Below are 26759 nucleotides of genomic sequence, written 5' to 3'. Positions count from 1 at the left end.
GGTACTGGGATTGAACTAGGTCTCTCTTAGACAAGAATGTACTCAGCACTTTGAGACAGCTTTCTAATACATGTGTGTGTGTGTGTGTGTGTGTGTGTGTGTGTGTGAGAGAGAGAGAGAGAGAGAGAGAGAGAGAGAGAGAGAGAGAGAGAGAGAGAGAGAGAGAGAGAGAGAAGTATGAATGTGAGTGACTGTATGCATACAGGCTCACATCTCTTCCTATCCTTCACAAATTTGAACCAACCCAGAGCTCAGTGCTTTATCACTGAGCAGCACCGCTGGCTCTGAGCCTTGCCTCTTTAGAGCATGTGGGGCTTGGAGAAGAGTGGGCATAGCTGCCCTGCGCCCCAGTATCTCACCAGGCATCTTGTTCTCAGGTCTGATGCTCTCTCCCTCTCTTCTCTCTCCTTCCCCCTGACTTGCACGTGAAGGCCTCATGCCCCGGGATGTGGCGCTGTAATGGTTTCCCTTTGAGGAAGGTGCTAGAAATCAGTGTCACCTTGCACGGGAGCCTGAGGAAGGGAGACTGGGCCCCCGGACTCAGTCACAAGAGTTCAGACTAGTTGTCCTGTTGTTATAGCCCATCTCCTCCAGTGGGCCCTTCTGTGAAGATGGGCTCATTCGACCATTCAGGCATTTTGTCTGGAAGAAGCAAGAATCAGAAAGGGCTGTGTGGGATGGAGGTTTCTTAGGTGAGACACAGCTCACTGGGTTTTCCTTTTCTTTTTTCCTTCTTTTCCTGCCTGCCCTCATTGGGTTTTTCTAACCGGCCTGCCTGATGAGAAAGGTGAGATGGACAAAATTAGGTTCCTTCCACCAGAAAGTTTTTGGGGCTCAGCAAGGTGAAGAGAGAGGTCCAGAGCTATATTATATGCCTGAAGGAGACCGTGGCAAGCAAGCCCCAAACCAATGCTGACGCCTCTCAAATGGTCTGCAGACCATTGCCTTTGCTGAAAGTCTAGCTTGTGGTGTGTATGTGGGGTTATTGAGAGGAGGTGGTGAGGGGGTTTCCTGTCCTGTGACTGCTCTCTTCACCTCCACTTTTTTTTTTATTTTTGGGGGGTCTGATTTATATCATAATGCTGTGTTTTACCAAGTTATTCATATGCAATTGTTTAAGGCACTAATTGTTTTCATACCAATCCCTCCATCAGAGGGACCTTTCCTTCTCCAGTGTCCCCAATCCCTCCATCAGAGGGACCTTTCCTTCTCCAGTGTCCCCAGTCTCCCACCCACCACCCTAGCCTGTCTCCTTGTGGGCATTTACTTCATATTGCTTGTTCCAACACAAAGACAAACAGAATGATCTAAGCTTAATCAACACAGGGCTGTTTGAAATGATTGTTCTCTCTCTCCATGGTGTTACTTAAGTCAGTGTGTGAGGATATGCTGGGCTGTAGCTGCTCACCCCCACGTTCACACTTAGGGGTCTCATAGACAGTTGACTGTCCTTAAACAACATGGATGTGACCCGCTCTGACCCAATTATCCTCAGATTTTCTTGTAAACAGAGTAGTAGTATAGCGGGTGTATTTGCCACGCATGTAGTAGAACCAGTTCATTCCCCAGCACCCCATTACAGTCTCCAGAGTCATGCCAGGAGTGATTCCTGAGGGCAGAGCCAGAAGTAAATCCTGGGTCCGGAGAGATAGCACAGCGGTGTTTGCCTTGCAAGCAGCCGATCCAGGACCAAAGGTGGTTGGTTCGAATCCCGGTGTCCCATATGGTCCCCCGTGCCTATCAGGAGCTATTTCTGAGCAGACAGCCAGGAGTAACCCCTGAGCACCGCCGGGTGTGGCCCAAAAACAAAACAAAAACAAAACAAAAAAAAAAGGAAGTAAATTCTGATCACTGTTGAGTGTGGCCTCCAAACTAAAATAAAATTGAGTAAACAAACAAACACAGTTTAAATGTCAGGTAGGATAAGAGACATAAGCACAGTTGTAGAAAGATGTTTCCAAAGGATCTTCTAGTCTTTTCTTCTCTAGCTGACTGGATTGGAAGAGTACAGCATAGATAACTTAGAACATATACCTTCCTGGGGTGTTGGCATTCAGCAAGCCTTACTAATAGCTGTTTCCAGTCTCAGTGGGGTTGCCCTGCTACCCGAAAGTCTTGGTGAGAGCTTCCTCAGTGGTCCTGGGATCCATTAGGGTCCCCACAACAATGACTGAGTGATCCTGTGACCCCACCCTCAGCATGTCTTCCTGGCCACCTCTGCTTTTCTGGCTTATTCCAATGAGACCAGTCTCTAGCTCCTTCTTGTCCCCTTGCTCTGCCTAGTTCTCATGCATCCCAGTCTCTTCAATTCCTCCCTCTTTATTGATTTATTTTTTATTTTTGGCAGTGCTCAGTGGTTAGTTACTCTTGGCTATGCTCTCAGAAATTACTCCTGCTCATTGATCTCTTTGTGGTGGGATTGTTCACTATTGGGGGACAGTGCCTGTAGTTAGGGTGTATGCCCAGCACACACTCAACTTGGGCTCACTTCCTCCCATCACCTGGTCTCTTGGAGGCTCCCCATAACTATGTTGTGTGGCCCTGAAGGCCCCCACAGGGCCTTAGATCCTGAGGACCCTGCATCAGACCATCTACTAGTCCAATTTTCTGAGTCACCGTGAGACCCCTGTAGTGCCCCTCCTAACCCCGAAAGAAGGAAGAAGAATGAACCAGGATCTGGCATCTCTACAAGGCTCTTTCCCTGACACCTGGCTTGACACCTGCCATCTCAGTGCTCCATAAATACTTAGTGGGGGAGCCAGAGGGGTATCTTTTACTCATGAACCTGCACACCTGGAAACTGACCCGGCTGGGACAAGCCCCAGGACTTCCCTGGAACTGGCTTGTGTAGGCCTTGTCCTGGTTTGGGTGACACCATGGCTAGTCCACTTTGGGGGGCTCCTTGCATTCTGTCTGCATGTGGGCCCAACCCCAGAGCCCCCCTCAACCTTTGTTGGCTACACCTCCTCCATAGGACAGAGACATGGGCTCGGCTGAGATGAGGTTCCTCCTATCCCTGCTGCCCCTTCTCTCTCTCTCTTACCTACCAACGAGCCCCTAAGAGCCATTGCTCAGGTTCTTTAGGGCAGGTAGCTTCTGGCACAGCAGAATGTGCAGTTTTCTCAGTGACAAATTGGGGTGTCCTCCCTACCACTCATAGCAGGGCCACAGGCAGGTCAATGGGGTTGGCCCAGATCCAGCCAAAGTAAAGCTGAATTTTTCCAAATTGGGATCAGACAGGAAAAAAGCTGAGGTGCATAAATCACCCTTTGGGTGAAAAGGGAAAGTGTGTGCGTGCATGCCTGTGCATGTTTGCATGTACATGATGCATGTATGTATGCGTGTGAAATCCTAGGAGTGGCCTATCTTCAGGCCCCAACTCACACGCTGCCTGATTTGCTGATTTGCTGTTGCCTGATTTGTGAAATAGGCAAGTCTTGAATCTATCAGCCCAGTCCTTACAAGTTCTGTAGGAGAAGCTTCTTACTTTTTCTTTTCTTTTTCTTTTTTTTGGGGGGTCACACCTGGCCATGCTCAGGGGTTACTCCGGGAATTCAGAAATAGCTCCTGGCAGGCACGGGGGACCATCTGGGACACCGGGATTCGAACCAACCACCTTTGGTCCTGGATCGGCTGCTTGCAAGGCAAACGCCGCTGTGCTATCTCTCCGGGCCCTTCACTTTTTATTTTCACACCTGATGGTGCTCAGAGCTTACTGCTGGCTCTGCATTTAGGAATCACTCCTGAAGGTGCTCAGAGGGACCATATGGGATGCTGGAGATCAAACCTGGGTCGGCTGTGTGCAAGGCAAACACCCTGTGCTATCACTCCAGCCCCAGGCAAAGTTGTAAAAGGGATTCCCAAAAAGGGAGGAATCTTTCCAAATTTTTATTTTTGTTTTTTTTTGGTCCACACGTGGCAAGAGCTCAGGACTTACTCCTGGCTCTGTGCTCAGAGATCACTTTTAGCAGTGCTCCGAAGACCACATGGGATGTCAGGGAATGAATGAAGAGTAGTTGGTTGCATTCAAGACAAGTGCCCTCCCTGCTGTATTATCACTCTGACCTCTCAGCTGGGAGCTCTTACATTCCAACCCCTCCAGAGAGAGGCCACGGAGGGGGGATGAACTTTAGGTCTAGGAGGAGGCCCTGTGATTTAATGACAAGCACGTGTGGGTCCTCTGCACGGATGGTTTGAGAAAAACTTGTTATTCTTGGGCCTGTGCGTCTGCCTTGGGTTTGTACAGGCCACCAGACCTGACGCCCAGGAATTTAGCAGCCCCCTCTGCCCTTGCAGTTGAAGGACAGGATATTTGTTTTAAACTTCATGGCAGAATTTTAAAAATGCTTCTTTGTATTTCCCCACCAGCACCACAAGAAAGGAACCAGACTGCCTTATTTTCCTGCTGTGTCTGTCCTGAAAGAGATTGGCCAGGGCATGTAGAATGGAGGCTGTAGGTGTCTGGGACCCCCTGATTCTAGGGTCGGGATGGACTTTATTTTGACAGGGGGTCAAAGGGAGGGCAAGTTGGGGCCACTCCTCAGGGTTTACTCCTGGCTGTTCAGGGATCACTACAGGCTGTGCTTAGGACTATGTATGCCCATCATCCTGTGTAAGCCTCCATGACTGACCATTGGTATTTTTAAAAAAAAAATTGGTTTGTTTTTGGGCCATACTTTTCAGTGCATAGGACTTACCCTTGGCTCTGCATTCAGGAATCACTCCTGGTGGTGTTCAGGGGATCATATGACATGCTGGAGATCAAACTTAGATCAAACTCCTGGAAGGCTAGCACCCTCCCCACTATACTATCTCTCTGGCCTTTATCCATTTATGTATAATTAGGTTCTTAGTACTTGTTTCTCAGCATTGAGGTGTGATTCTGATACTATGGAGTGGAGTGATATTCAAGAACCTCAGAGGGAGGCGGGAAGAGGGCTGCACCCAGCAGGGCTTTCGGGGTGTCCATGCTTACATGTATTTCCTGTACATATGAGACACTCTTTTGGGTCTTTTTTCCCATCGGCCACCTTCAAAGAGATAGGGGTCCTGAGTGGCCCTGAGTCTGCCCCTCTCTCTGGATAATGGGACCAGTCTGTAGCCTTTCTAGAACTGCAGTGCAAGCTGGGGAACTGAGAGTGAGTACGGAGGGCCATAATGGCCAAGGGGATTCTGTGAAAGGTGGTGATGCTGATTGAAAACTGCAGGTGGGCATACAGATGGGATGTCTGGCAAAAGTGTCTGCAGTGGAAGAAGAAAAGCCAGAAGGCCTGAGTCTTGCTTTCCTCTCTCTGCAGTTGGTGGCTCCAACTCTCTTATCTGCATGAAGCAGGGATCTGGTTCCTTTATCTGCAGATTCGGCAGGGCAACTGGCTTCATAGAAACCTCATGAAAGGAGCCTGGGATGTTCTGAGCTGAATGAAGAGGGATGGTTACAGGTTGTACGCCAGAGTCCAGGTGGAGGGGCTGAATATTCTGGGGGAAAGATCGTCTTCCACGAACTCCTGTGTCCCTTTATTGCAGAAGGGACTGAGAACTAGCATCCCTCATCCTGCATATGTCTCACTGCTGCTCCTAGGGGTGTCTTTCTCCCTCTTCCCTTTCAAAGGACGTGCTCTATTTCACCCCAAGAACAGGTTCTGACCCAGTTCTAGCATCCTGGGGCTTGCCTGGGGACTTGTGACTTCTATCAATTAATAACAGCTAAGAGGGGAACCCTTAGGCTTGGAAGCAGTGTTTCATGGGCCAGAGGGGACCGGACTGACCTGTCAGCAGGGGAGCAGAGACTGAGGGAGGGTCGCTGCTTTCCAGGCACTGAAAAATACTCCTGTTTGAATTCACAGACCTTCTTTTCTGAGCCCTTTTATTTGTTTGTTTGTTTGTTTTTGGGCCACACCCAATACAATCAGCCTTCCTCCTATTTCTGCACTCAGAAATTACTCCTTGCAGGCTTGAGGGACCATATGGGATGCCGGGAATGAACCTGGGTTGGCTGCATGCATGCAAACACCCTACCTGCTGTGCTATCGCTGGTAACATGGAGTCTATTTCAGCATGCATCCTGGCTGGCATCTCTGAATGCCCTGTGCTCCTCTCCTCAAAATTGATTTGTTTTGTTTTGTTTTTGGGTCCCACTCAGGAGCTACTCCTGGCTCTGCTCTCATAAATTGCCCCTGGCAGGCATGGGTGACCATATGGGATGCCGGGATTCGAATCTCTGTCCGTCTTAATCCTCACTCAGACACCCCCCCTCCAATTTACTGAAGCTCACTGTGCCCCACAAGTTTTGCTGCAGGAGGCTCAGAGAGGGGAGCTCAGGAGGTACCCAGATGGGAAGGAACCAGCTGGCCAAGTCCCTTTATTGAGAGGGGCTTGCCCCAGATCTACTCTCCTGACCCTCTCCATGGGCTGGTGAAGAGGAAATGAGAGGAGGGGACCCCTGGAGTGCTGACCCACTCCTGACCTGGGCTGCCTAAGAACTAGTCCGATTCACCATCCTGCTGGGAGGCTCTTCCCGGGTGACTGGCACAGCTGTATCCAGGCTGACTTGACCTTCTGCCTATTTTCGTTTTTGGGGCGCCTGTCACCGTCAGCCCTGGGAAATGCAGGGCAGGGACACTCTTCAAAAAGCCTTTTGACCCAGAAGTTTCAGCAACTGGGGACCATGGGGCACCTCTTCTAGGCTGGCCTGGTGATAAGGCCAGCTACCTGTCACCTACCTGTCACTTCCCCTTCTTTTGGGGTATGGGCTCAGGACTTCAGACCTCCTTCTTTAGCATAAATGCTCCAGCAAGTTGTGTCCCGGACTCTAAAATCTGCTCGGTGCAGTCTGGGGATGGTCATCACCGAGGCTGAGTATCCGTGGGTGTCCCCACCGCAGATCCCAGGGCAAGAGGACCATTCTTCTGGGTTCCTAACCCAATACTGTACTGGCTCCAGCCCTGAGCCCCAATGCCCAGGCTGTTCCTTGGGAGGGAAGTGACATGTCATCAGACTTCCTGGGGCACCTGTGTTGGGGTCCCCCCAGGTGTGGGCTGGACCAAGCAATGGAGGGAAGAAGGCAAAAAGAGCCCCTTTGCTGCTTACACCATAGCTTGCTGGGCGCAGTTCCTCATTTATTTCTGCTTGGGGTTTGTGCTGTTCTGTCGAGGCTGAATTTCTCTCTCCTGGAATGAAGAGGAGCCATTTTGGAATGACAGACTTTTCTTCAAAAAGTAAAATGGAAGGGGTTGTTCAGAAAGATAGCACATTGGTAGGGCATTTGCCTTGAAAGTGGCCAACCCCGGACAGTCTCTGCTTTGATTCCTGGCATCCTATATGGTTCCCCAAACCTGCCAGGAACGATTTCTGAGTGCAGAGTCAGGAGTAACCCCTGAGCGCTGCCGCATGTGGCCCAAAAATTAAACAAATGAAAAAACTAAAACAGGGACTGGAGAGATAGTAGAGTGGGTTGGACATTTGCCTTGCATGTAGCTGATTTGGCTTTGATCTCCAGCACCTCTGAGCACTGCCAGGTTCAATCCCTGAGCAACATCAGATGTGCTCCCTTTCCCCTAATAACATACACACACACACACACACACACACACACACACACACACACACACACACGTGTCAAGGGACCAAGAGCAATAGGTAAACTGCTTGCCTTGTGTGCCGCTGACTTGAGTTCAATCCCTGGACCCTGCATGGTTCCCCAGATCCTAAAAGGGATGATTTCCGAGCCCAGAATCAGGAGTAAGTAAACCCTGAGCACCACTGGCTATACCCCATAAACCAAACAAAAAACAGAAGCAAAAAATGAGTCCACTGGGGTTTTTTACAAGGTACTTATTTCACGTATTTTCCAGAAGGGTTTGTGCATGTGATGAGCAGCAGGTGCAGGGACCTGGGAGGGGAAGTGAGGGTTCTCCCCTGGGCCCAGGTGTTTCTCTTCCCCATCTGGGGACCTTCAGCTCTTTTATTTAGGAGTTGGGGTGTGGTGTGGTAGGGAACAGGGTGGGGAGGTGAGGGGTGTCTTCAGCACCTCAATCCAATTCTCCTACTGATGCAGGGGTAGGAGGGCTGCTTTTGGATGCCACCCAGTGAGAGGGAGGCAGCTCCGGGTGCCTGGCTTTGGAGGTACCCGGAAGAGAGTCGTTCTGGAAGCTGCCTATTGAAGCTTTTCATTTTGAGCCCTATCCTGCCCAGGGTTGGGCGTTCAAGTCTCCCAAGGATGTGGAAGTTCTTGGTGGTGGTTGGGTGCATCCCTGAGGCTCAGAGAGGACCCTTGTTCTTCCAAACCCCATCCCAAGTGAGGAGAAGTTTTCCCTGAGTGACTTGATGGTTTCCCCTTCATGGGGGCTGTAGCCAGGGCCCGAGGTGAGCCTGTAATGGTTTTGCTCGTGTGTGTGTGTGTGTGTGTGTGTGTGTGTGTGTGTGTGTGTCTTTAAGTCTTTCCCATGGGTTCTGTCCCCAGTTGCAGGGATGAGCCTTCTGCCTGCAGGCCTGGGGGCGGTGGCTCTTGAATGGCAGGGAGGGTGGGGAGCCGAGCCCTATCTCGGTCCTTCCTGAGAGACTGTGGATTGAGTCTTGATTTAGAACCGAGAGGCCCCATGTCCTCATTCTTGTTCTGTCTCTTCCAGGTTAGCCTGAATGATTCCCACAACCAGATGGTGGTGCACTGGGCTGGGGAGAAAAGCAACGTGATCGTGGCCTTAGCCCGGGACAGCTTGGCTTTGGCACGGCCCAAGAGCAGTGATGTAAGTACCTATGAGGCACTAGACTGGCAGCGCGTCCTTTCCCAATCTGTAGGGGTTATCAGGCTGGATAAAGTTGACAGGATCCTGGGGAGTGGATGGGACAAATGAGCCTATAAAGAAGAGACCTTCTCTCCCTCATAAAATTCTCTCTCTCACTGGCTGCATACAGGTGGATACTGTCAGTATCACTCACTTGTGTGTGGTCATTTGAGTGAGAGGGAGGGCTTGGCCACAGAATGTCAGGAGCATGCCTGAGCTACTGTTGGCCTCTCTGAGACAGGCTCGGGTGGTTGAGTTTGAGTTTCTAGTCCACGGGTGAATCACAAATCACACATGCATGACTATACAAACACATGTGTATGCATGCGTACATGTCCACGACCACTAACATGTATATGAATGTACAAGAACATATATGTGCGCATATGCATATGCATATCATAATACAAATCTTTCAGCTCTTTGTTGAAGTGTGTGGCCCTCTGGGGCATGATGTCATTTTCTGGCTTTGGGTAGAGCTGCGCTTCCAAGAAGCAGTCACCTGGGTTTAATTTGAACCTGGCTGATTCTTGGCTGTGTCTCTGAGCAAAGTCAGGAAGTGGCAGGGCCCCGTGGCCTGGGGAATCAGGGTGTTGATGGGGAGGGAACCCTGCTTGGTTCCCTGTGCAGGTCACCTTGCAGTAAACTGGAACCAAGGGTGCCCAATCTCTTGGGTTTTGGAGAGATGCCAAGAGGTCTGAATTTTTGCATGTGGGTAGCTGGGTCTTGTCATGGGAGTTTTTATATATTGCTGTGGGAACTGAATTGGAAAGCATGAAAGGGTTGGAGCTGGTCTTGAGGTTCCTTATCTGCACCCCTCCGGCTAGTCTTGCGGGTTTGCTTTGGGGAGTGGTGAGGCCCAGAGCTGTGGTCACTGTGCTAGACCAGAGGACACTTCCTGGGGTGCTGACTGAGCATAACCCCACCCATGAAGGTCTCTCCAATGATTCTGGAGCTGAGAGTTTGTGTCTGGGGGGTCTCGTCTGAATCGAGTCTCAGGGAGCAGGTGTGTGGCACTAGGCATCTGGAGTGATCTCTTTGCCTGAAAAGAGTTTTGGAAAGAGTAGTACCTCTGGCAGGCAGACAGGAGAGAAAGCTGGATCCGAAGGTACCTGTTTGGAACCATGACTTTGGAAAAAACAGCTCAGGGAGAAGCCCAGGTAGCACCTGCAGCTGTCAGCCATTGATCTGGGACCCCTGTGTCTGCATAGCCATTGCCCCTTGCTACCCACTTTTGAGCTCTCTTTTAGGGTGTTGTGCTCTTGCTCTTATTTTTTTTTTAAGTGAAGTAAGATTAAAAAGATGGGAGGGGGGGGCCCGGAGAGATAGCATAGCGGCGTTTGCCTTGCAAGCAGCCAATCCAGGACCAAAGGTGGTTGGTTCGAATCCTGGCATCCCATATGATCCCTCGTGCCTGCCAGGAGCTATTTCTGAGCAAACAGCCAGGAATAACCCCTGAGCACCGCCGGGTGTGGCCCAAAAACCAAAAAAAAAAAAAAAAAAAAAAAAAAAAAAAGATGGGAGGGGAGGAGTTCAAGCACATATTCAAGAGAAAACATGAGGAAATCTAGGACAGTAGGGAGGACACTTGCCTTCAATGTAGCCAACCTGGATTTGATCCCGGCATCCCATATGGTCCCCCATGCAGAGTGGAGAGTTCCAGGAGTAACCTCTCAGTGCCGCTGGGTGGATGATCCCAAATCAAACCAAACATAAAGAACTTGAGCTTGAAAGAGCAAGCAAGCAAGGTCCATGTTCAAGGGAGAACAAACATGAGCCAGAGAGAGCAACCTTGGTCTTTTCTTTTTTCGAGATGGGCGAACTGTAACCTTTACTCACTGGTTATGTTGAATACAGAGCCCAGAGCCAGGCATGGTCCTCAGCATGCCCCGAAGCATTGGGTCCCATGAGAGCTAAGACTATCATCAGGCCTTAATCCATGCACCAGGATGTCGAGTGACCTATCAGTATGGGGTTCAGTGTGACCATTTCACCTCCCAGAACAACCCTGCACCCCCAGTCCTGGACTTGAGGGGCAGTCACCTCACCACCCGACTGTGGTGGTGACTCTCCCTTTTCTCTTTCTATTCCTCCTCATTCTCCTCCTTGTATTCCACCTCCCCACCTTCCTTTCCTCTCCCCTTCCCTTCCTCCTTCTCTTTCCCCCTTTACCTCTCCCTCCCCCCTTCTTTCCTCTCCTGTGGCTCTGGAGTGCTAGGCTCAGATTTTAAAGCTGTAGCTTTGAGGGGCCCCTTTATAGGTGAAGGCTCAGCGGTGACCCCCAGCCCCTCCCCTTGCCCCCCTCATGTCCCTTGCTGGGAATTGGGGAATTTGGGAATTGGTGTCACTGTGAAGTCAGGGGGGTGGGCAGGGCAGGAAAACAAATATTCTGTGTGGAGTCAGGTGTGGCAAATTTCCTGGGGCACATCGGAAGTCAGCGAGCACAGAGACCTAGTCATGACATCACAATGTCTCTGGGCCATGCAGGGGTGGGGTTACCCCTTCTCAGGAGGACCCTGCAGACTCTCCTCTCCCTGAACTTGGCTGCCCAAGCATGAGCCTGACAAGGGTGTTTGCTGTCAGGCGCTGGCAGAAAAAAAGAATGGGCCCCTCACTGCCCCTCCCCAAACCAGGGGTCTCCTGTACCACGTGGTGGGGGAGAATGGGGTGGAATGGGGTGACCCTCTGTGCTTCTTTCCCCCAGACCTCCATGCTCCCCGTGGGTTGCTTCTGGGAGCCTCTTCTTTTGAAATGTGCTAGAAGTACTTGGCAGCAGAGGGAGTGGACCCAAGTGGCCTTTGGGGTCTTTACTGTGAAAAACATTCATCGTGGGTCCTCCGTTCGTACCCATACTTGCCCTCTGCAAGCCCCTGCCCTGGGGACTGTCGTGGACTTCGTATCTCCCCCTCTGTCCCACTCTGGGGACAGACCCCCAGATCCCATAGTACCTTTCTCTTCTCTCCTTCTGGCCTTGGGAGGAGGTGTGGACTGGACCCCTCACTTGCACCCCCTACAGGTGTACGTGTCCTATGACTATGGTAAGTCCTTTGCCAAGATCTCCGAGAAGCTGAACTTCGGTGCCGGCAACAACAGTGAGGCTGTCATCTCCCAGTTCTACCACAGCCCCGCGGACAACCGACGGGTAAGGGGGGCCGTGGCACATGCCGTGGGTAGCTTTTGAGTCCCTTGGGAACCTTGTGCTGTGACTTGTGCAAAGGAGATTGTGGAGGGTTTATTTTTTGGCATGCACAAGAGTGTGAAAAACGAGGGCAGGCTTTTGAATAGAGCATTCTAGCAAGGGTCAGGGCCATAGCATAGCAGGTAGGACTTGATTCTCCGCACCCCATATAGTCCTTGTGCACTGCCAGAAAGTGATTCCTGAGGGCAGTGCAGAGCTAGGAGTAACTTCTGAACATCCCTGGGTGTGACTCCCAAACAAAACAAAACAAAACAAATGAAAAATATTTCAACCAAAGCAATAGAACAGTGGGCAGGGAGGTTGCCTTGCTCATAGTCAACCTGGGTTGGATCCTGGCATTGCAGAGGGTCCTCTGATCTCTGTCAGGAGTAACCCGTAAGTGGTTACCTTTTGGGGTACCCACCACAGCACCCCAAGACTTCTTCTCCTGCAGTCAAGTTCTCCCCTTGGTGACAGGGGGTTGTTTAGGCCATATGCCAAAGGGTAGCACTTGTGACTGGACTGAACACTGCAAAAGGTCATGTGGCCCAGGTCCTCCCAGCAACCCCTGAGAGTTTGGGTCATGTCTGTGATAACCATCTGTGTGTACATGCGTGTATGTATGTGTGAATGTGTCTGCACACATGTTTTTGTGCATCCTTTATAATGTGTCTCGGAAAGAAAACCAAGACTTCATTCAGCTGCTGATGGCCCCCGCCTTGTTTTCCCAGCTGGCAGGCCTAGGAGGATTCAGGAGGGCTGGGGGACAGGAACTGGAGGAACTGTTAACCTGAGGTTACTCTGAACCCCCAGGGGATGGGGGGCCCGGAGGCCAGGCTCAGGGTCAGCTTCCCAGAGAATTTCTAGGGGGGCAGCTTTATCAGGGAGATTTGTGCCTTCTCCCCTCTCATCACTAGGTCGATGCTGGGCAGCTCTCAGGCTGCTGTTCTGAGTGTCCATGACTGCTGTTCTTGGCTCAGCCAGGAGGAAGTGGGGCCAGGTCCCCCACCCAGTCCCCACAGGGGCCCCAAAGCTGGTTGAAGAAGAAGCCCTTCCAAATGTTCAGCCAATCAGAACAGGCCCAGCCTGGCTTAGCTGGTTCTGTCACCACTGCCGCTGACAGCTGGGGCCCTTCAGAGGCCCCAGCAGCTGGTCCCAGCTGTTTGTGGGTGACTGCTGGAAGTCTTGTCATTATAATGGCTGTTTTGGACTTCAGCTCTGCCTCACTCTGGTGACAGCATCTCCCCTGCCCCGACTTGGTGTCACTGGCACTGACACCAAGTTCCTATCAGCAAGAACTTGGGATCCTGTTTTAGGGGTCAGCAGGAGCGTGGGGAGGCCCCACCTTGCCCTCTCTCAGCCCTCCCCAACCCTCCACAGGAAGGAATCATTTAGGCTAAAACCTTTGTGAAAATCTCCATGTTTAGTGTTTTTGGGGAGATGGGGTGGGTCTAGGGATCCAGTGGTGGTTGGGTTGAGACCCCAGAACCTCCCAATGCAGAGTTGTACTTGTCTCAGGACACTTCCATCAGATATAGTATCTGCAGTCAAGAAGGATAGCAGGAAGGGCTCTTGCCCTGCATGTGGCTGACCTGGGTTTAATCACCAGCACCCCATATGGTTCCTCTATGTATTTCCAGAGGTGATTTCCTGAGCACAGAGCCAGGAATAAGGGTTGAGCACTGATAGCACAGATTAGATAGATAGATAGATAGGTAGATAGATAGGTAGGTAGGTAGGTAGGTAGGTAGGTAGATAGTGAAACCTAGTAAAGTAAAAAATTATTCCACTTGTTGAAAAATTATTCCACTTGATGAAATTTTTCCACTTGGTGAAAATAAAGATTTTCATTTTCAGAGGTTTCCTTTTAGGGCTGCAGGGAGGAAAAAGCACATAAATAAGTCCCTTTTCAGCAAAACCTGCTTCTTTATCTTTGGATCCCTGAAAAAATGAGTTAGGAGACAAGTTGTTGGATTTGATTTTTGCCTGTGATGCAGGCATTCTCACCTTTGTTGCCTGCTAGGCCTAGGCCTCAGCATCTGTTCTATCTCTAGCTGCAAGGCCTTGGGCCTTTGGGGGCTTAAGCTAATTTCCATTGCCTGTGGGAGCCAGAAAAAAATAATGCAGTTTAACTTTGCTTTGCCACCTGAGGCCAGATATATAGATAAAGGGGCTCACAAGTTGCTTTCCTCTCCTAGGTTCTACTTTGCCATTGGCCTCAGGGTCCAGATTTTATTTCCCAAAACAAAAGCTTTAAGCCCAAGCTCTTTAATCACTGAGGGACTGTGTTACCACAGTAACCCCAGAGGCTAAGTTGGGGGGACCCCAATGGGGAATTTAGGTCCAGAAAGGGACTTCAAGGCCACCCTGATTTCAGGGGCCAGAGCCATATGGGCAGAGATGACTCAGCCTGTGGGATGGGGGCAGAGGGTATGTGCGTATCTGATAGGAGGTATTTGCTTTGAGGACTGAAGGGGGTCCCTGTTAGCTGAAGAAGGCAGCAGTGAAGCCAGAATAAAGCTTCTGGTCCAGCCAAACCTTCCTTCCCCATCCTCTGTTGATGCTGAAACTAGGCTGGAGTCCTACACTTTGGACTTTGGTGCTCTCTGGGCTTTGCACATCAGAGACAAACACAGCGTGCTCACACTCTCAGACAAAGAGCGAGTTTGAGGTGGAGTGGGGACTGTTGGCCCAGTGCTCACATGTCCCTCTAGTGGTTTTGTATACACGCATATACACACACAGCTGTGGGGTGTGGTGCCGGGGATCCCAGACAGCTGTGCTAGTGGTACCAGGGTACGCTGATGCTCCGGGCACACAGTGGGCATTAGACTCAAGGCCTAGTCATTGCAAGGCAGGTGTTGTTATCTGGAAGTGGTGTGTGTGTGTGTGTGTGTATGTGTGTCTGTGTGCATGTGATGCATGTATGGCTGTGTGTGCAAATCTCCAGCCATTGCCGGATGTGACTGTGACTCTGTGTTGGGTGTTATATGTGCTAGTATAAGCTGGAGGTTGTGTATATGTGTGTTTGCATGCACACGCCTATCTGTTCACATCCCAGGATCCCCTGTCTGTGTGTTGCAATCCCTGGATTGCAGCCCAGCCAGCCCTAGCGCTCAACGGCCCCTTGCTCTTGCAGTACATCTTTGCCGACGCCTATGCACAGTACCTCTGGGTGACCTTCGACTTCTGTCGCACCGTCCAAGGCTTTGCTATCCCTTTCCGGGCTGCTGACCTCCTGCTGCACAACAAGGTGGCCAATCTTCTCCTGGGCTATGATAGGTCTCACCCCAATAAGCAGGTACGTAAGCTTTGGGGTTCCACTGTGGGGTGGGCAGGGCATCTGGCATTTTTCTGACTTCCAGCTCCCAGTACAGTTGGTATAGCCCTTAAACTGAACTGTACAGGTCCGCCCTATGCTAGGGGCCCTGTGGGTTCCCAGACTAAGACTAGGAAGGTTCCTTCCAGGACTGGGATGGCTCTTTTAGGGCTGGGACTGGATTGTTTCAGAAGGTTCTGCTCAGAGGAATCCTGGAACATTTCCTGTCCTTGGCATTTATCTTCCTTCCCCTTAGGGAGTAACTTTAGTGCCTATGGGCCAGTTTGCCTGGGGGATGGGGGGAGATAACTGTTATTTTTGTCTTCTGCTACTTAATTTGGGGGTCTATCCCCCTTTAGGAAGGTGCATGTCATGTTTCTGGAATTTGAGGATCTCTGGCAAAAAAATAATTATTCACACCCTCAACCATAGGATCTAGTTGATTCCCAAAGGTTCTCTTTGGCCCTGAATTCGGCCAGTGTTTATAAATTAAGTAAGTTGACAAAATAAAAATCTACTCAGGACCATCACAGTGATTTTTAAATTTTTGGTGTGTGTGTAGGCATTGAGTATGTACCACTTGAACTGTTAAACCATGGCCCCCTGTGATGCACTTTTTTTTGGCATGCTTTGCTTTTGTTTTTTGGGGGGGCACACCTGGCCCCTCAACAGGTTTATTTATTTATTTATTGATACCAGGTGTTGCTCAGAACTTAACTCCTGGCTCTGCACTCAGAATTCACTCCTGGCAGGTTCAGGATGCTGGGGGTTGAACCTGGGTCAGCCAAATGCTCTCCTCACTGTGCTATGCTTTGGCCCCCCAGCATGGGTTTTTAAGGGCACTTTCCTGGGCACGAAGAGGGGGGAAGGGAATGGGTAGGACTGACCCTGAGTGTTCTTTAGAGCTTATTCTGAGTAAAATACAGTTGTCAACCACACAAAGGACAGGTGGGTGACTGTCTGGTTGCTATTAGGCCATCCCCTGTCTTGTGTCCCTGGGCAACACTCAGCTGCCCTGGCTGTTCTGGGGTCTCTGATGGCTTGTTGATGCCGGTGGTGCCGGTTGCCTGGACTCTTGTGTCCCCAGCGCTTCTTGTCCTTTCCGGCCCTTGCAGCTTTGGAAATCCGATGACTTCGGCCAGACGTGGGTCATGATCCAGGAGCACGTCAAATCCTTTTCATGGTGAGTTAAGCCTCTGCTGTGCTATTTCCTACTGTCTTCTTATGTGCCTGGTGGGGTGGGGCATTCAGGAAACACAGGTCTGAGACCACATGGGGAGTTTTAGTGTTTCTTTATTTGGGGGGTTGGGGAGAGTTATACCCATTGGTGCTCAGGGCTCTTCATCAGGGATCACTTCTGGCAGTGTTCAGAGGACCATCTGTGGTTCCAGGGATGGGACCTGGGACAGTTGCATGAAGGGCAGGAGGCATTCTACTTGCTGTGTTATCCTGTGGTCCCATGTGGGGACTTTGGGCTATGACATGGGCTCAATTGTTTCCCTTTGATTATTTTTTGGGGCGTGTTTGTTCCTTGTAGAATATGCTAGAGCAAGAGGAAGTTGGTCATTTATGAGTAAAATGGTTGAGGTCAGGGAAGGTGCTCTGAGATCAGATGAGGCTGCCTGGAAGTCACTGCTCTCATCTGAGAGGCCTGAAGGAGATCAGTCCTTGCTGGGGAGAAGCCATAGGTAGATAGGTAGGCCCCTGGCATGGGCCTGGCATGGACACAGCAGGAAGGGGAACCAATTGGGGGTTCCCTGCTGGAAGCAAATGGCTGCAGATAGATGAGATTGGGCAGGATTGGGGCCAAAGGAAGATGCTGAATCCATTTTCTTGGGCACAGTTTCCTGGGGAGTCCCGTGGTCCTGAAAATTGAATTTGGGGTGGGCCTCAAGCATGCAAGGTCTGCACAACTTTTGAGCCCTTATTTTGTTTCTTAGAACTCCTTTTTTTGTTTTTTGTTTTTGGGCCACACCCAGCTGTGTCAGGGGTTGCTCCTGGGCCTGGATTCAGGGATCATCCCTAGCAGGCCCAGGGGACTATGTGGGATGCCAGGGATCAAGCCTGGGTGGACTGCATGCAAGGCAAACACCTTCCTTGCTGTCCTGGTTCTTTGCCCCCCTTTTTTCCTTCTTGCTTTTTGTTGTGACAGTTGAGGCCATGCTCTGGATAGGATATCTGCAGGAACTTTACATCATGAAGGATCTAACCTTGGTCATGAGAGCAGATAAGCACACGAGATGCCCCTTTGCTGGTCATGCCAGGCATGTTTCCTGCCTGCTGATTGGTCTGTTCTGCTGGGGATTCTTGGGTTAGGAAACCTAGCTGTGGCTTGGGGACTTACTCCCCTGCTCTGAGTCTTCCTGGAAAGTTTTTTTGCCTCAGCCCGTCTCCGGTTTTCTGGGCAGAAAAGCCTTTGTAATTGCATCCATGGAGCCAAAGCAGCAAGGAGCCATTCAGCACAGTGGGGCCCTACGGGATCAAGAGACAGACAGGACTCAACCTTCGAAGTCTTCTATGCTCTCTCTAGGCAGCCTGGCCAAATGCAGTTTGGAGAACAGGATAAGAGAGTGGGCGAGTGGCTCAGCCATGCAGAGCCGTGGCAGGAGCTCCCAAATCCACTCCACCCCGCTTTGTTTGAAACTCATATTACACTTGGGAGAGAAAGGAAAAAAATAGACTTGTATCTGAGAGAGGCAGAGAAGCAGGCAGACTGGGAGAAAGGAAGTGAGAGCGGTGGGGTGCTGGGGGTGGGGGAAGGAGGACCTTGCTTTTAAGATCAAGGATGAAGAGGAGTTGGTTGTACAGTTGGAGCACAGCGTGGTGGGACGTGGGCTAGTGCAGAAGGAACAAGCTACCCACGTGTTTGCGGGAGATGGATCCCCAGGTCTATTTGATGGATCTCAGGGGTTCTCTGGTGGATTCCAGGGGTCTTTAGAATGAATTCTGGAGGTCTATCAGATGGCTCCTGGTGGGGTAGGTTGGCATCAGCCACCTGGAAGAAACAGAGTAAGTCCAGCACCTGATTTTTTTTTTTTTTTTATGTGGCTGCTTCTACAGAGAATGTAACAGCCTGTGGGAACCTTCCTTTGGTCCCTCTGAGGTCCCTGACTCCAGCCGGAAATGTGGTGCTCACTGAATCAGTAGCCCACTGGCCTTTTCTCTCCTCCTTGCTTTTATTTGGTTTTGGGGCCATACCCAGTGATGCTCAGGGGTTACTCCTGTCTTCAAGGCTACAACTGCCCTTCTGCTCTGTAGTGTCCCCTGGGGACAAGATTGCCCACTAGGAAACTGATCTAGATGGATGGGGGTAAGGGGTGGGGAGGGGGTTGGAGGTGGGTGGTTGATGGAGCTTGATGAAAAGTGAGGCAGGCAGAGATATAATACAGCGGAGAGGGCACTTGCCTTGCATGCAACCGACCTGGGATTGATCCCTGGCATCCCATAGGTCCCCGGAGCCTGACAATTGATTCCTGAGTGCAGAGCTCAGAAATCGCTCCTGGCTTGGGGGATCATCTGGGATGCCGGGGATTCCAACCGTGGTCTGTCCTAGGTCAGCCGCATGCAAGGCAAATGCCCTACTGCTGAGCCACCGTTCCTGCCCTCCTCCCTGCTTTTTTTAAGCAAGGCCAGTTTGCCTAGTGTGAAACTGGCCATTTTTGAAAAATATCAGTCATGGGGCCAGAGAGATGGCATGGAGGTAAGGCATTTGCCTTTCATGCAGAAGGATGGTGGTTCGAATCCCGGCATCCCATATGGTCCCCCAAGCCTGCCAGGAGCGATTTCTGAGCATAGAGCATGGAGTAACCCCTGAGCGCTGTCGGGTGTGACCCAAAAAACAAAAGAAAAAAATCAGTCACAATGTCAGACATAATGGACATTTTCTCTCTACACTGAATGGGGTGCATAGTCATGGGAACAGGTTGGGGGTGGGGATGACCCAGAAATGGTTGCTGGAGGCCCCTCTACGGTCAGCCCTCAGTCCCAGCGGGGTCAAGGGGACAGCACCTCCCGACTCTCACGCCGAGTCCTCCTGCCATGCAGGGGCGTCGACCCCTACGACAAGCCCAATACCATCTACATTGAGCGACACGAGCCCTTTGGATACTCCACCGTGTTCCGGAGCACCGACTTCTTCCAGTCCCGAGAGAACCAGGAGGTGGTCTTGGAGGAAGTGAGAGACTTCCAGCTTCGTGACAAGTACTTGTTCGCCACCACGGCAGCTGTGAGTTACACGCAGACTCAGCAAGGCCCAGACCTCTTGTGTGTGGCCATGTTTGAGCCTGGTTTAGTCATGATTCGGCCAGTGAATTAGTCCACAAGCCAGGCCTGGGTGAAAGATCCCCACCGCCTGCTCCCCCCAAGTCTACCTTCTCTAAGGGAACACAATTGTCTTCAAGGCTGCAACTGCCCTTCTGCTCTGCAGTGTCCCTTGGGGACAGGATTGCCTGCTGGGAAACTGATCTAAATGATCTAAACTGATCTAAATGAATGGGGGTGGGGAGTGGAAAGAGAGTTAGGTAGGGGTGGGTGGGGGGGTAATGGAGCTTGATGAAAAGTGAGGCAGGCAGAGCTATAGTACAGTGGAGAGGGCACTTGCCTTGCATGCTGCTGACCTGGGATTGATCTCTGGTATCCCATATGGTCCCCCGAGCCTGCCAGGAGTGATTCCTGAGTGCAGAGCCAGAAGTAAGCCCTGAGCATGAGTGTCACTGGGTGCCCAAGAACACACACAAACATGCAAACTATAGCCTCTGACCAGCAACACCAGAATCCCACCTACTCAACACACACACACACACACACACACACACACAGAGGCGTGAAGACAAACACGGACACACATATACCCCTCTGCCCAACACACACGAATGCACATGAACAAAGATATGACCACAAAGACAACCCAGCGACATAAACAGACTTGTATGAATACACAGGAATACACACAGAGATACACAACAACAAAGATACAAATGCAAACAGACAAGCATGAACACACACATAAGAACACGTACACAGCACTCACAGACACATGAGCACATAAACTCTCTCTGCAAGAGCACAGTACCTTTCTCACAACCCTCCACACTGCGCACTTTTCACCCACATGCATTTCATTTCTCTCTCCACACGTTAGGCCATTAGGCTTGTTTTCACCAGCTGCCAGGGATGGGGCCTCTCTGAATGGATGTTCACCGGGCAGCGTGCATGCCTTGAATTTTATTTCGTAAGGATCCCGTGTTTCTAATTGCTGGGTAGGATAATTCTGTGTGATTGTCTGAGAAATGACTGACATCAGGGCTTTGTTTTACATGCCCACCAGCCCTGCATGTGGCCTGCGGTTCCTCTCTGCTGCCCCAGTACATGCCTCCTTTATTATTGATCTGCTAGGTGGGAGGTAGTTCATCACGGTTTTTGCGTGGTGTTTCCTGCAGGATGAGGGTATCTTGCAGTTATTGGCTGCTTGTCCATCTCCCCTGGAGTAATGTCCCTTCGTGTTCATGGTCCAGTTGTAACTGAACTGTCTCCTGGTTGTGTGGTGCTTTCTTTCGTTAGGCCCGTATCTGTTTGAGATCCTTGGTTTTTATTCTCTCCGCAGTGGAGCTTGTCTTTTTTCTTTCTGGATGCAAGCTTTATGTTTTGATCAAGTCCCATTTATCTAATTTTTCCCTTCATTGGTGATAGCAGGAAGCTGTTGCTTAATCCTCAGAGATTTGCTCCTGGCTTCTTTGAAGAGTTTCAATGAATTTAGCTCTGAGAATTAGGCCTGTGCTTTGTCTCCAGTTAAATTTTAACTCAGGCATGAAGCAGATGTCTGACTTCATTCCTTTACTTATGGTTATTCAGTTGTCCCAGGAGCACTTATTAAAGGGAATTTTGCTTTGTTCCCATTTGATCACCTTGACACCTTGTTAATATTAACTCAACATAAATACAGAGATCTGAGGCCAGAGTGATAGCACAGCAGAGAGGATGCTTGCCTTGCCTTTGGCCAACCAGGGTTCGATCCCCAGCATCTGACATGGTCCTCTGAGCATCACCAGAAGTAATTCCTGAGTGCAGAGGCAGGAATAATCCCACACTGTAGGTGAGGCCTAATATATATATATATATATATATATATATATATATATATATATATATATTTATCTTTATCTTGTATGTTTAGATAAATGATTTCTGCTGAGGTTTACTATCTCTAAATTGCAGTGTGCTCAGTACATAGGATTCTATATTTCAGCATAGAAAATATTATTGTTAATGTTTTTGCAATGTTTGGATAATTGCTATGGGTGGAACCCAGAACATCACAAGTGCTCTACCACCAACATATACCCCAATCGCAGAAAAATATTTTTTATTTTGTATGTTTGGGCCACACCTGGCAGAGTTTCTGGCTCTATGCTTAGGGATCAGCCCTGGTGGGGCTCAGGAGACTGACTGTATGTGACATTGGAGATGGAACTCAGGTTGACTGCATACAAGGCAAGCCCCTTAAAGCCCTATCTGTATCGCTCTGATCCCAGAAATTATACAATTGTCAAAGATCTTTATACAAGTGTGAGTGAGGAAAATAGAATTGATGAAAATAGCACCAACTCTCAGTGCAAACTTGATAGCTCCTGCAACCAAAAGATATTGTGTGTGTGTGTGTGTGTGTGTGTGTGTTCTGGCTTCAGTTGTCATCCCCCGACCTCCCCACTCCCCCTGCAATTTCATACCCCACTGATAGTTCTCTTTCTGTATGTGCTTTGGGAGGTTTTCTTTCCTTGCCTCCCCAACCCAAGCTTTCTCGTCAGGCCTGGTCCTTCCTCTGATAACACCCTTGCAGCATTCTTGAAGGGTGGCTGGGATCCTTGTAGATCAGGCTCTTTGGGGGGGGAGAAGGCAGGTGATGGGGGCAATGCTCACTGGCCCATTCCAGGCAGGAATCCCCAAGGATTTGGCCTTGCTGCTTCCCTGTGGCCATCACTGGGCACCACTGATTTCTCTACTCTCCTTTGGCAGCAAACCCTGGACAGCGAGCAACCCTCTTCTGTTCAGCTCTGGGTCTCCTTCGGCCGGAAGCCCATGCGGGCAGCCCAGTTCGTCACGAGACATCCTATTACTGTGAGTCTCAGGCCTTGAAGGGCGTGTACTGGACCAGGTGTCTGATGGCAGCACCCCACATTCCTCTGTGCTCTGGGGTCACCTCTTCTCACTCCTGGAGCTACTTGGGAGTATCCTTGGGTTTCCTGTGGAGGGACTGGCTGGAGAGGCCAGGTCGGAAGCCTTGGACTCAAGGTAGCCTGTAGGAAGGAGTGGGATGTGAGGGCCCAGTGTCTTCTGTGGGCATCCTGGGTGTGATGAGGTCCAGCTCTCTGGAACACGGGGAGAACGGAGAGAGTGAGGGACCAACAGGTTACCCTGAGCTGTTAGAACGACAGTTCCAGTTGGCCTGGAGTTTCTTCTCTCACTGCCTGGTCAGGAGAGTTCAGTATATAGAAGCCAGACCAGAGGCTCTGCTCACCCTGGCTTATGTTTGGAGCATCAGCTAGTAGCTGTGAAACATCATTTGAGGGTTGGGTGGGGTGTGGGGGGATGCCCCCCCCCCCAGGCTCATGTCATTGAAGACACGCTGTGTGGCCAGTGTGTAGACACTTCCAGAAGGAATGAGTGGCTCAGTGGGACCAGTTAAGGGGTGTGGGGGAGGTGGGTTCTGCCCTGCACGCCCTTCATGAAAAAAGGAGAGCTCTGAGCATTTGTGGTTCTTTCTGACTTGGGTCAGAGTGGATTCCAGGAAGCAAGAGTTTGGGGCCAGACAAAAAGGCTCCTTCCTGATTTGCTTCCCCTTGGCCACTGCAGGGTCCATGCCTTGGGGTCTTCTTGCCGGCTTCCTGCGGGGAAGGGCACAGGGGGCAGATGGGGCTCCTGATGGTCACTGTGGCTTCTTGTCCTGATCCTGCAGGAATATTATGTGGCTGACGCCTCCGAGGACCAAGTGTTCGTGTGTGTCAGCCACAGCAATAACAGCACCAAGCTGTACATCTCGGAGGCCGAGGGGCTGCGCTTCTCCCTGTCCCTGGAGAATGTGCTGTACTACAGCCCTGGTGGGGCCGGCAGTGACACCCTAGTGAGGTAGGCCCTGAGGGAGTTTTCAGGACCCAATAGCCTGACTCATGCTCCCAGGCTGACTTGGGTTCAGTGTGTTGGGGCTTGGCCGGAATAAGGACTCCCCAAAGTTGCCCAGATGATCAGCATGGGACCTGGCTGAGCCTGGCCGTTCTTGGGGGACCTTTGTCCCAGGCATTATGCAGACCTGACCTTGGGGGTCCACCATTCGAGGACCCGAGTTGGGAGGTGTGCTTGGAGAAATTTGGCTCAGCAGAGCCAGAAGCTGCCTCCACATGACTCAAAATCATAAACATGATTCCCTTCCCTTCCCTTTCCTTCCCTTCCCACCCCTTCCCTTCCCACCCCTTCCCTTCCCTCCCCTTCCCTCCCCTTTCCTCCCCTCCCCTTCCCTCCCCTTCCCTTCCCTCCCCTTCCCTCCCCTTCCCTCCCCTCCCCTTCCCTTCCTTCCCCTCTCCCTTCCTTCCCCTCCCCCTCCCTTCCCTTCCCTCCCCTTCCTTCCCTCTCCCTCCCTCCCCTCCCCTCCCCTTCCCTCCCTTCCCCTCCCCTTGTCTCCCCTACCCTCCCTTCCCCTTCCCTTCCCTCCCCCTCCCTTCCCTCCCCTCCCCTCTCCTCCTCTTCCCTCCCCTCCCCTCCCCTCCCATCCCTTCCCCTTCCCTCCCCTCCCCTCCCTTCCCCTTCCCTCCCCTCTCCTTCCCTCCCCTTCCCTCCCCCTCCCTCCTCTTCCCTCCCCTCCCCTCCCCATCCCTCCCCTCCCTGCCCTTCCCCTCCCTCCCCCTCCCTCTCCTCCCCTCCCTCCCTCCCTCCCTCCCTCCCTCCCTCCCTTCCTTCCTTCCTTCCTTCCTTCCTTCCTTCCTTCCTTCCTTCCTTCCTTCCTTCCTTCCTTCCTTCCTCCCTCCTCTTCCTTCCTTCCTTCCTTCCTTCCTTCCTTCCTTCCTTCCTTCCTTCCTTCCTTCCTTCCTTCCTTCCTTCCTTCCTTCCTTCCTTCCTCCCTCCTCTTCCTTCCTTCCTTCCTTCCTTCCTTCCTTCCTTCCTTCCTTCCTTCCTTCCTTCCTTCCTTCCTTCCTTCCTTCCTTCTTCTCTTTATTTTGAGGCCATGCCACCCAGGAGTTACTCCTGATTGCACTCAGGGACCACTTCTGGAAGGACTCAGGGATCATAGAGGGTGTTGGCAATCGAACCTGGGCTAGCTACATGAAATGAAAGCACCACTGTAATATCTCTCTGGCCCCATGTAGCTCTTTCTTCTAGAGCAGGCATCCAGGCAGCCTGGAGAGAGCCTTCCCTGCTTATTAGATTATCTCTTACTTGCTGGTACCAACTTTGTGCTGAGGGGTAGGAGTGACTCTGGGTCAGTCAATATGGCTAACCAGGAAGTAGTTACCCCAGGTTTGTAACCTGACACTGGGTACCCTGCTCTCCATGGATGGGTGTTAAAAAGGTCCTGGAAATGATTCCCTGTAGGCCATGCTCACCCACAGCTCACTCAGCTGCCCTTGCTTTGTTTTTCCTTCAGTCTTTGTTTCCGGGGCTGGAGACGAGCCCATGGGTCTGGTCATGCCAGCCAGATGAAGGAATCAGGACAGGCAGCTCAGAAAGCATTGACAGCTACAGGACTCTGTCCTTGAACTGAGCTGAGCTGCTCTTTGAATGTACAGAAAGGACTTGTGCTGGGGTGGCCCTGGCATGAATGAGGGAAGGCCAGCAGGGTATGGGGGTGAGTGGTGTGGGTGGGAAGTAGTGTCAGCTGTTCTGGGGGGGCTCAGTGCACCCTAGGGATGGAGGAATGACTAACCTCTGCTTTGGGGGCTGCCCGGGAAGGGAGATGGGAAGAAAAGGGGCTTGGAAGGAAACAGACTGTGGCAGGGGAGATGAAGGGATGGGCCAAGCTTGGCCCATGGATCAGGTTGTCATCTGGAACCAGTGGCTGCAGGCTGAGGAGAATGATAAGAAACAAAACAGAGTTGTGGAACTGGAGGAGCTTCTAACCTGACTGACCCAGATTGGTCTCTGGCTTTGCATATGGTCCCCTGAATCCTGTCAGGATTAACCCCTGAGTGCAGAGCCAGGAGTCAGCCCTGAGCACTGCTGGAGGGAGCCGCAAACCAATTCTCCTCCAAAAAAGAAAACAAAAGTTGTGTTTTCTGTTATACAAAAATACCCGGCCAAGCCCATCACAGGTGTGGGCCTGATGGTGACCTCAAATCCTAGGTATTTTGCGAATGAGCCATTTGCCGACTTCCACCGGGTGGAGGGGCTGCAAGGGGTCTATATCGCCACCCTGATGAATGGCTCCATGAACGAGGAGAATATGAGGTCTGTCATCACCTTCGACAAAGGGGGCACCTGGGAGTTTCTACAGGCTCCGGCCTACACGGGGTATGGAGAGAAAATCGAGTGTGAGGTACGGCTGTGGGGGGCCTGGGGCCCTTGCCACCCGCTCCTTCGTGGGCTGGTCTGGATTCGGGGGGAAAGGGGGGACAGCATTGCTTCAGCACTGTGGGGGGTCATGGGCTCAGTTTCCACAACTGCTACCATGTGACCTGAATGGCGGGAGGCCAGTGTGAGTCCCTGGGGGGACGCCTGGAGACTTGGAACAAGGGTCCTTTGTGCCTCATGCTCTTTGGCTGGGCCTTATCGGCCCGGCTTCCTGACTTCGGCGTCTTGGTTTTCTTTCTGACTGGACTGAAGTCCTGTTTGGGATTTGTCTCCAAGGGGGTTGGCAAACATGCCCATGAGGTTTCTTTTTGGCTCTGAGCTCTGGGAGAGACTCCACAGGGTTCTTCTTCCCTTAAGGGGAAATGGATTTGTAATAGTTCTACTTGTGCACCATGATTTCAGAGCATTATTTGGGGATGGGGGTTTGCACTGGTCCCCCACAAGAAGCACTGGTCTGGTGTGGGGAGATGTTGCTCTGGGGGCAGTGATTGGTTCCTGGCAGGTTCCACAGTTCCTTCCTGGGTGCCCAGTTCCCCACTGGGACCTGACCCAGGGAGCCGTGGGGTGGGCCTAGGTGCTGATATGCCTGAATTTGTTCCTGGCAGCTTGCACAAGGCTGCTCCCTGCACCTGGCCCAGCGTCTCAGCCAGCTGCTGAACCTACAACTCCGCCGGATGCCCATCTTGTCCAAGGAATCTGCACCTGGCCTCATCATTGCCACTGGTAAGTCAGTCAGTCCATCAGACAATTAGTTAGCCCTTTAGATGCCCATCTTGTCCAAGGAATCTGCACCTGGCCTCATCATTGCCACTGGTAAGTCAGTCAGTCCATCAGACAATTAGTTAGCCCTTTAGACAGTTTGTCAGTCAGTCAGTCAGTCAGTCAGTCAGTCAGTCTGTCTGCCAGACAGTCCATCAGTCAGGCATGC

General features: G+C 51.3%; 1 protein-coding gene across 1 annotated transcript in view; it reads left to right on the top strand.

Moving 5' to 3' along the window:
- Positions 1-26759, top strand: part of SORL1 (sortilin related receptor 1) — an 89022-nt gene that overhangs the window by 13233 nt on the left and 49030 nt on the right. The window contains exons 2-10 of the mRNA XM_049777911.1: positions 8625-8741; positions 11797-11922; positions 15098-15259; positions 16393-16460; positions 19322-19502; positions 22289-22390; positions 23229-23398; positions 25604-25796; positions 26437-26554. Coding sequence (XP_049633868.1) covers positions 8625-8741; positions 11797-11922; positions 15098-15259; positions 16393-16460; positions 19322-19502; positions 22289-22390; positions 23229-23398; positions 25604-25796; positions 26437-26554 — 1237 coding nt within the window. The remainder of the gene's footprint in view (positions 1-8624; positions 8742-11796; positions 11923-15097; positions 15260-16392; positions 16461-19321; positions 19503-22288; positions 22391-23228; positions 23399-25603; positions 25797-26436; positions 26555-26759) is intronic.

Source organism: Suncus etruscus, chromosome 8 (genome assembly GCF_024139225.1).
Source record: "Suncus etruscus isolate mSunEtr1 chromosome 8, mSunEtr1.pri.cur, whole genome shotgun sequence".
NCBI classification, from domain to species: domain Eukaryota; kingdom Metazoa; phylum Chordata; class Mammalia; order Eulipotyphla; family Soricidae; genus Suncus; species Suncus etruscus.
Note: the sequence above shows the minus strand (reverse complement) of the source record. Positions and strands in the feature narration are given on the sequence as shown.